This window comes from Taurulus bubalis (assembly GCF_910589615.1).
Source record: "Taurulus bubalis genome assembly, chromosome: 1".
NCBI lineage: Eukaryota > Metazoa > Chordata > Actinopteri > Perciformes > Cottidae > Taurulus > Taurulus bubalis.
Genome location: NC_136589.1, coordinates 38,246,544 through 38,256,271, shown reverse-complemented (window position 1 = coordinate 38,256,271; position 9,728 = coordinate 38,246,544). Strand labels below are relative to the sequence as shown.

The 9,728-nt window shown below is 39.5% G+C and overlaps 1 protein-coding gene across 1 annotated transcript; it reads left to right on the top strand.

Moving 5' to 3' along the window:
* Positions 1-280: 280 nt before the first annotated feature.
* Positions 281-8,928, top strand: tmie (transmembrane inner ear; the record flags this gene model as incomplete). Its single annotated transcript, XM_079225147.1, has 4 exons — positions 281-391; positions 2,707-2,824; positions 3,635-3,784; positions 8,624-8,928. 4 exons carry the CDS (start codon positions 281-283, stop codon positions 8,926-8,928), a joined length of 684 nt encoding a protein of 227 aa, XP_079081273.1.
* Positions 8,929-9,728: the final 800 nt, after the last annotated feature.

Below are 9,728 nucleotides of genomic sequence, written 5' to 3'. Positions count from 1 at the left end.
GCTCCCTGCATTGTAGTGGAGCAGTTTTGGGCTGCCGGTGTGTTCTTTGGTCGGTCGACAGTGTTGTGGGAGAAAGGCAAGAGATAGCAGACAACTGAATATGAGAAGAAGCCGACAGCCCTATAGTCATCATTAATCACCCAGGGCCATTGTGGTCCTGTCCTCTATACGGCGCCAGTGTGGGCAGGCTCGAAGAAGAAGAGAGGAAGAGGCAGAGGAAGAGGCAGAGGAAGAGGGAGATAGTGGGCAGGGTGGCTGCAGGCAGAAAGAGGTGGAGAGGATGGTTGGGGATCAGCCTGTATGTCCAGCTCAGCTACTGCTGCAGGGCTGGGGAGCCCTACTGCTGTCTCAGTGCTTGTCCTCCGTGTCCTCCCAGGTCCCGGATCCCGAGGTAAGAGCCCGACACACCACCATGTCCTCCACAGGTTCCCCTCATGAATATCCTGAGGGTTTCTCTGTGACGGGTTAAAAAAAGGAAGCTTTATGTGCTTCGTTCTTATTGTTTAGTCGCCAGAGTTGTTTCTTGTGTTACTTAATGAGGAGTGAGAGAACATTATGTAGAGACCTGATCCATTACGTCCTTCATGAATAGCTGAGCCACATGTGTTTACATTGCAGCAAAAAGGAGGATGATGACGTCCCGGTACGCCAAGTTGTTTTTGTGCTTGTGGGCTAAAGAGAAGGGGGTCACATTGCAGAGAATATCAGATATAATATATCAGACTACAAAAAAAGCAGCTGAAACCCATGTTTTCTATTCAAATAATTGTGCTCCTGAAAAATAGGCAACTAACTTTTTTATTTTTAATTATGCTGTGTAGAACAACACAACAAAATATGAAATAATTATTTTGTCATTATTATTAAAATGAATCAGTAGTTGTAGTGGTATATTACAGAAAGAAATATAAACACCTTAAAAAAACTTCTAAATACTAGGCATAGCGTACAATTGCATACATCCTTTGTACATGATATCCTTTTGTGAATCAAAGTGATTGTAATTGGTATTTTGCTATAATACATGTGGCATAACTAAACCTGCTTCCCAATGCAGATTTTCCTTTTTTTTAGATGTTAATTTTCCATCGCTTTATACTAATCGTCCTTGATTAGTCCCTTAAGAATCTTCTGAGAAAAACAAAAACTTACTTGAGCTAGAATATTCAACCATGACGATGAATAACAAACCAACCAACAAACAAACAAAAATATGTCATGAATGTGGGTACATGATGATGATTAACATGAGGTAGCTTGAGGTCAGTAATCTTCAGATTTTGTGTTGTTTGTTCCACCAAAAGAAAACTTGAAGCTTATAGCCACTAATCCTGCCCCATGAAATTGCCCCAGAGGAAAGGACTTAGCGTTATATAATCGCTCTTGCACCAAAAGAATTCTTTAAGAGCAGTGCTAAATATCCCCATCATAGCTAATCCTTCTGTGGGAGTTGCACAATATTTTTTTCCGCAGCTTCTTTGTTCAAGTTCTCAGCCCCTCTCGTGTCCTCCTCAGCAGACAAACAGTGCAGAGGCCCTGAAGACAGCTTGCACTGTCACATGTCGCACGTTGTCTCGATGAAGCCTATCGGGTCTGACAAACAGAAGCAGGGCAGACCTGTTGTTCTTGCTGAGAGTCTCACATGGCACAATGGAGAAAGCACACAAATATGTTCGAGACTTCGCAAATTCGAAGCTTATCATAACATCTGCTGATTATTTTTAAATTTACATGAACTCAAAGAAATGTTGTCCTGAATGAGACTAAGATACTTCACGGTGCATGCAATGTCTTCTGTCCTTCAACGTGAAACACCTTGGTCAACATTAACCTGGAGATTGCTTAAAGTATTTTCTCCCAAAGAAAAAAATGATTTCTTATCTCCTCCAGAGCCTCTGAAATGCAATGTTTACATCACCGTCTCAGCTTATTCTTGGAAAAACTGTTCAATTTCACCACAAAATGGTGTCATCAACAAAGGCAGCAAATGTAATAATAGTCTATTTTCTGATCCATCCATGGACGAAAGCATAGAGTTTCCAAAACAACAATGTTTCATCCAAATAGGCAATCAATATACAGTAGAAAGGGAGGAATCCTTCTATCGGGGAACTGATGTTGGAAAATGCAGGACAAGTCGGCACGGTTTCATGTTCTTAGACCATGGGGAGATTCAGGTGGAGAGAGTCACAAACAAACCCAGATTATGTTGGTGTTGATGATAAAGACATTTTTACCTGTAGCTTTCTTTCTTTTTTTTTTACATTTTGCCAATGCCTTGGAAAAAAACAAAACACCTAAAGTATTTCTGTTAGGAACTGTGTCAGTTCAGTTAACTGTCATACATCTAAATAATTCAATAGATAGTGAGTTAAATTAATACGTTAACCATACCAATAAAGTAAGATGGTAAAGTATCATGCCTGACTTCAAATACTTCTTTTATATCTACATTGGTATATGACTCTGATATGTATATCAGATTCAAACTGAGTTCATCATCAATTAATTTTTTCAGAGTGACTGAAAAGTCTTCCACAGATTCTGACACATTTCTTTGCCTGAGGGTGATGCCGAGGATGTGAAGCTACAGTTACTCCAAGATCTTATTTACTCTGTCTCTCTCTCTTTGTGAAGGAAGGTTTATTTGTGATGTGCAGATACTGAAACAATCAACGTTGTTTCTTTTTCTTTCTTTTTTCACAGCTTATGCCCACAGATCCCCCAAAGAAGCCGGACCCCATCACCTCAGAGTCTGTTGTCTTCTGGGGGCTGCGGTTATGGCAGGTCATCGCCATCTTTTCAATGTTTGTTTTAGCAGTTAGTGAGTATGAAATCACTTTGTTGACACTTTCACAAACCGTTCTTGAAATAGACTTCAATCCTATGAAATAACTGCAGGTCAAAGATGTTGATGTGTATGTGTCCGCGGTGTAACCATCAAGCAATGATGAGCAATAATGACACTAATATTATGTCAGGAAAGGCAGAGATCACATCTATGAGTCATACAAGCAACACATGTAAAATGATGGAAGACAAACTCTCACTTTGTACAAATTGTGTATCTGAGACACGTTTTCTGCTTTGCTAAGAAATTGGACTTTGGACTCATCTTTTCTTAAAGGGCCAGTTCACACACAAACACATTTTCTCACTCAGTTTGTGACACATACATCAGTTGAGTTTCCTGGTTCAACACCAATACATGTGTCTTAACAAGTCTGCATGCTGACCACGCTAGCATGCTGACCACGCTAGCATGCTGACCATGCTAGCATGCTGACCACGCTAGCATGCTGATGTTGAGCATGTTCACTATCCTGTTAGTATGCGTGATAATTAGTGTGCTAAGGGTGAGAAGAATGCCATTTGTTTTGCCGGTCTCAAATTGAACAAATAAAAAATAGGAACTTATCGTCTTGGAACCGTGAATGTCTGTATGCAAGTGAAAATGTAAGTTATACTACATATGCTGTCCATATAATTTGTGCAAGTGACACTTAAATCCATCCTATTTGTGTAGGCCTATATCATGTTGCAATTACTGTCATTACTAACAGCACATGATATAATTATCATGTGCTATTTAAATAAACCAAATGTGTCTCTCTCTCTCTCCCCCCTTCTTCAGTTATCACCCTATGTTGTATATTCAAATGTCGAATCCCGAGAACCAAAAAGGAAATAGAGGCACGGCACGCACAAAGACTGGCCGCCAAAATATACGCCAACACATTAGAGACAGTGCCACCTCTGAATGAGCTGACTGAGATCCCAGGATGTAAGTACATCTGATATATTTATTAATACGACTATATTTATTTAGTAATATTCGGAAGTTGAGACACACAATGTTTTTGTTGTAAATGTTTGCTTGTTGTCTCTTCTTACACTTTAAAAAAATATATTGTTTAATTAAAGCTGCACACAGTAGCTCAAAATGAGTGAATATGAGATACATGTTTGAAAATCGGAAGTCTTGTGACAACAATAAGCCACATAGCGTACAATACATCCGCTGAGACCAATCTGTGATTGCTTTACACAAAAGCACACCCTAAAGATCTGAAAAGCAGGAGCAATAGAGCTTTATTTGACAAGGTCGTACAAGACTCTTTGCTGTTGTAGTCCCATTATATGATTAAGGATACCAGCAGGGCTGGACTGGGACAAAAAAATTGTCCCAGTCATTCTTGCCCAGTCCAGCCTCCCACAATCTATTACACATCACCCACCTTGGGGCTCCCCTACCAATCATGTCATGGTGACGGTTTGTGTAAAGAAAGATAATTAATTGATTCATAAAGCCCATAATAAACATCTGTGTGGGAAATATGGAAAATGCAGCACTTTCATTGGTCTTTTTAAAGCTTACTGTGCAATGGTCAAAGTTGCTGCCACCATGCGATTCTTACTGTGTCTCCTCAACAATCATTTTGCTAATATTTGTCAAACACTGAAGACGACCAGTCGGCAGGACTCGACCGCTCATCTGAGGGAGAGCACATATTCATAGAGCGTGTGGGGGTGGGACTAATGCAGACAGACAGGCACGTTTCTCTATAATCATCTCCAGTGTTGAAAACGAGAGGCCGATCTACCTGTTTTATGGGCCAGTCAGAAAAGAAGAAAAAAAGACAGTTGTGTTGGCCCACTGGGAAAGTGCCCGGTCTGCCAGATGGCCAGTCAGTCCTGGTTACGAGGACAGCTGCCTTTTACATAACATCTTTCCTTGGGCAGTATAATTTCCCTAAATGTTTATTGTCTCCTCTTTTTCACCTCACAAAACTTGCTGCTCTTGGTTCAATTCTTCTGCTCTGTTTTATGCTCCGCTGTAGTTAACTTCCTCTCCTCTCGTTTCCTCTTCTCTCCTCTCCTCTTCTCTTCCTCGCTGTTTTTCTTCCAGCTGCCACAAGTGCTTCTGCAGTAGAGACAGTCTCTGAGCAGGTCCAAACTCAAAGTGCTATCAACAGCCAGCCCTCAGCTGTTTGGGTCAGCGAGGAGCAACCCAGCTCCCTCACCTTGCCAGAGACAGGCTGATTTCCCCCCTCCTTTTCTTCTGCTCTTATCTTCTTCCAGACTCTCCTCCTGGCTAAGTGACTTTACAATACACAGTGTACACACTGGTGGCCACCCTAAAGGTCCTCTTCATGCAACAGCCATCTATCTGGTCTTCCTTAAGTCTATTGCTGCAAGACAAATTCAAGCAAATACAAATACATCTCTCATTCAAGTGCACACCGCATCACTTGAAATGTGAAATATATTAGTACAATTTGATTTGTTCAAATGTTGTTTTGTGGTGGAGTAGAAAATACGACTTTTAATGTTAGTGCGATGCTTTTGCATATTTAATTACTTGTGTGCAGCTGGCCTTTTGTAGTTTACACTTTTGTAATTGTTGAGGTTCTCTGCTTTCTTAAGATGTTTTCAATATGAATAGTGAAAATCATTAGCTTCATGCATATTTGCATGAGAATGTCAAGAGCATATGACTTTGATAACTTTGAGGAAATTATGAGACAGAAAAATGCTAATACTGCAAGCGGGGAAAATTGTAGCGCATGCAGCATGCTGTCTGTGCTCTGTGAAGGTCTGTTTCTACCTTTCTGCTCTCCCGTTATTGTAAATTAAATATGATCATTGATGTCAAGAACACTGATCTCATCGGTAATTAAATGTTCTAGTCTCTCTCTCTCTTGCCGTCTCTCAGGAATTTGGTGCGTTGCCTTGTTTGTATATCTAAGCCATTTTAGCTGTGAAATAGGGACTGTCATCAGTCTTGTTAGAGAGTATCCATATCTCAATCTCCGGTGTAGTCTAGAGACTTGATCTAATGTGTTAACCCTCTTTTAATAACCACTCTGGGGGAGGGACTGAAGGGGAGGTACACTGACTGCAGCCATCATACAGAGTGAGGATTAACATATGTATTAGTTGCTCTCACGTCAAACTAACCAGAGTGTGAAGGCTGCTTCTGGATTAACTAATGTGGAGGGCAATATAAATGTAAAGCCAATATGCAAATTGCTGCTTTCCCCCAGTGATTATGTCATGCTAAGGTGACACTGATAGGAAACATGCAATAATATCTGGCATACCAAATGACCACATGCAGAGAATCTAGTTGAGATATAGCAGCAATGAATGTTGGAACAAATTTTGAATACAAAATGAAATTTCTAATAGAAACTGTTGCAATTTTCTTTTTTTACAAAAATAAATGAGGACTGGATTTTGCAAAACAAGAATACACTGAGGGGATTCAATGCAATCAGTTGGAATATCACAAAATAGAACTTGATGCCCACTGTCTTTGTTGTGTGCAGGAATACATTTTTCACAAAGCAGCAGATCTGAAAATCTATAACTGTTGACAGAATCTCTCCAATTCTCCAATGAGAGTTTCTCTGCCCCATTCTTATCGAGCCGTTAAAAGCATCTGGGATGAAAATAAATATGATGAAAGGAAAGCTTTCCAGTTTCACAGCCAATATCTGTTGCAAGTTACACACTGCAGAGAAAGAGAAGGAAGAAACACGGGCTCAGCCTCTATCTTTCATCCCTCCGTCTCCAGCTCCCTCACAAGCACTCACAAACATTTAATGAAATACAGTCTGAAAATATAGAGCTATAAATCAATGCCTCCCAATGTGCCATCAACTCTCACCAGACCCGCTGCTTCCACAGAAAAAAAGAGAAAGATTTCTAGTAGCTGATGCCGAAGTTCTCAGTGTCACAGCTGCAGTTGTTGTTGTTGTTGTTAACAACCCAAACACATCTCTCACAAGTGTGTCTACGACAGCGCTGTACGGGTAGCAAGGAAAAAAGGTTGTTTGAGGTTCACAGCGCGCCGACTGATGAGTGACGGACTTGCAAAAAAGGAATTCGATCGGGTTTCAAGTCCCTCTTTGTTCCTCAGGAGGGAAAACTTATTTTATTTGTAGAAACAGAAGTTGATTTGACATTTACAAGTGGGATTTCTTATGAAATGTCACAATGCCCTGGGCCCTCAAATTCTATAAAAAAAATCTACCAATTGTTCCCGAGCTGAACTTTTGACATTTAGTGGAGGTGTGAGGGACGAGTCCTTTTGTAGAGGGCAATGTTAAGCTTTCATTTGTCCACTGTCATGCAGTGTGCGAACATCAGGACTCATGAACTCCAACATTGGAACAATGTGGAACATGTCTGGGTTTCTAATTCTGGCTTTTAACCCACTGCACCGATGCATCATAAGCTTTGTCTAAATCAGACGGCTATAGAAACAAACAAGAAGAAAAAGAGGCAACATGAAGGAGCTGATGAGTGGAGGAGAAATGCATGAGGATAAAAGCACAAGACAAAGACATCTATTCACAAACATTGTGATGGTTGGTTGATTCTTGTAAGTCAGCTGGATTCACCCAAAACCGTAAAAACACTGGGACGAAATATTTTCAGGTTCACTCTGACCCCCTCCGGCAACTTTATTCATGTGGTGTTTGTTTGTCATTTGGTTTCTTGGCCTGTGTTTGTGTATCCAGTGTCTCTGCAGCACTAGAGAGCACCGGGGAAATGTTTGCTTTGCTACTTGACAAAAACAACAACAAAGCTCCTTTGGCCCCGACTTGTTTCTTTTGATCTATATCAAGTAATGTGTTAGCTGTGTCTGATTTCTTAGCGTCCAATTTATTTTGAGGGTCCATCTTCCATGTGGAAAAAGGCTTTTAAAGGAAATTATGTGGGTTCAAATGTTGCAAAAATGAATTGAAAATGCTTTTCGAGGTATTCCTTTTCAGAAAACTAAAGGTATTTGAAATCTTTCTTTTTATTCTCAAGGATGGCTTATTTTTTAATGAAAAAATGAAATATAAAACAGACAGAAAAACAAGCGGAATGAGACGTTCTCAGAAAACGAATAAGAAGAAGCTGCAGGTTCTGCTTTGCATCTGAAGTTGAACCTCTTTTGAACATGTACTTTTATCTCCACATGCAGGAAAACCTGCTTCAACACTATCTTTATTTCACATGTATAATTATCTGACAGGTGTGGAGATAATTGTCGCCACTGTGAGGTCTCCGCTCACATAATCCCCTCGATACTGCATCTTGTTATCTTTACACGTTTGTACCGAAGAAACAAATGAGATGTAAAATGTAAATAATCTTGAGAGACGTTGGTAGGCAGATTTTCTTTCTTTTTTTCATACCGACATGAAAGTAATAACTCTCTTCTCATCTCACTCTCAACAAGAATGCGGCTTATTGTCAAACTACTCCTTTAGGTCCAGAGCAGTCTATTGATATTAATGGAGTTTTTCTTAAATGTACCTTTCCTATCTCAATCTGTACTTCCTCTAAAGAAGATACTCATCCTCACTCACTTTGTTAGCTACATCCTTTTGATCTCCAGCTCTCTCCCACAAAGCACATCAAACAATCCCCATTAAAGAAATAAACAGACCATGCTTATTAGTACGGAGAGAAGCAGATGTGCCTTTATCATTACATGCAACCTACTTCTGCTGGATTTAATTCTCTCATCCAATTAGCACGGGGAGAGCCTTGACCTGATGCTGCCATGAAGCCTTTGCCTTTTTATTTTAAAACCTTTTTTTTATTTCTTGTTTTCCTGCAGCTGCAAAGGTAGAAGAGAAAGAGGAGGTGACAACAGTATCTGGGAAAGTGGATGCGGATAAAGGAGAGAAGAAGACCAAAGAGGGCAAGAAAGAGGGCAAGGGTGCCAAACAAGGGAAAGGAGATGAAAAGGAGGCGCCAACAAAGAAGGGTGAAAAGGGAGCATCCAGTAAAGAAGATGGTGAAGGGAAAGGGAAGAAATCTGGAGAGAAGGGGGACAAAGGGGAGAAAGGAGGCAAAGGAGATAAAGGAGATAAAGGAGGCAGAGCAGATACTAAAGGGGGAGCCAAGAAAGCTCAAAAGTGAACTCTGCCTTCTGCGGACAAAAGATCAATTCATATTTTTCTCTGCAAGCATTTTGTGCACCTTTTTTACTAAAATGAAATTTGTATAATATTTGAAATAAACAAAATGCATCTATATACAGAATATATTTGTATAATATATTGTATCTATAACATGTCTATTTAAGAATCATGAAAGTTGCAAGAATATCAGAGTACAATAAAATCACGGATTTATTCACAATTCACTGATGAACATTAGAGACCAGAAAACATATTCTTATTTTATTCCAAGTTTACACGTATATCTACAACGTATACCTAAACCACTATAGTGATGAGAAGGCAAGACACTGCTCACAAATTTTTCTATAAAGCATGGAGACCAATGCTGACTCCACTGAGTACATTTCGAGATAAATAAAATACAACCAAACACATTTTATACTTCAATGAGAGGTATTTGAAAACAACAAATTACAACATTAGCTCTTTGATTATTGGCCGTATAGTACACTTGATTCCAAAACACAATCATTGTACATGATACATTCAGAAAAAATACTATATTATAAGGTATTAAAGTGCTCAAATATAATTTTAAATGTTTATTTTTTTATGGAATATTTTTATGCTCTGACACCAACCGCCTTTTTTTTATAATATCCTTCACAAAAGGAACACAATGTTTACTTGACAGGGGGCAATTAGTGAAAAGCCCGATTTAATTAAACAGAGTTATAAGAGATGCAATAAATAGCGGCTTTGAAATAAATCTTTCGAGACATTAAGATACTGAATTATCAAGTGACAGAAGTTTTC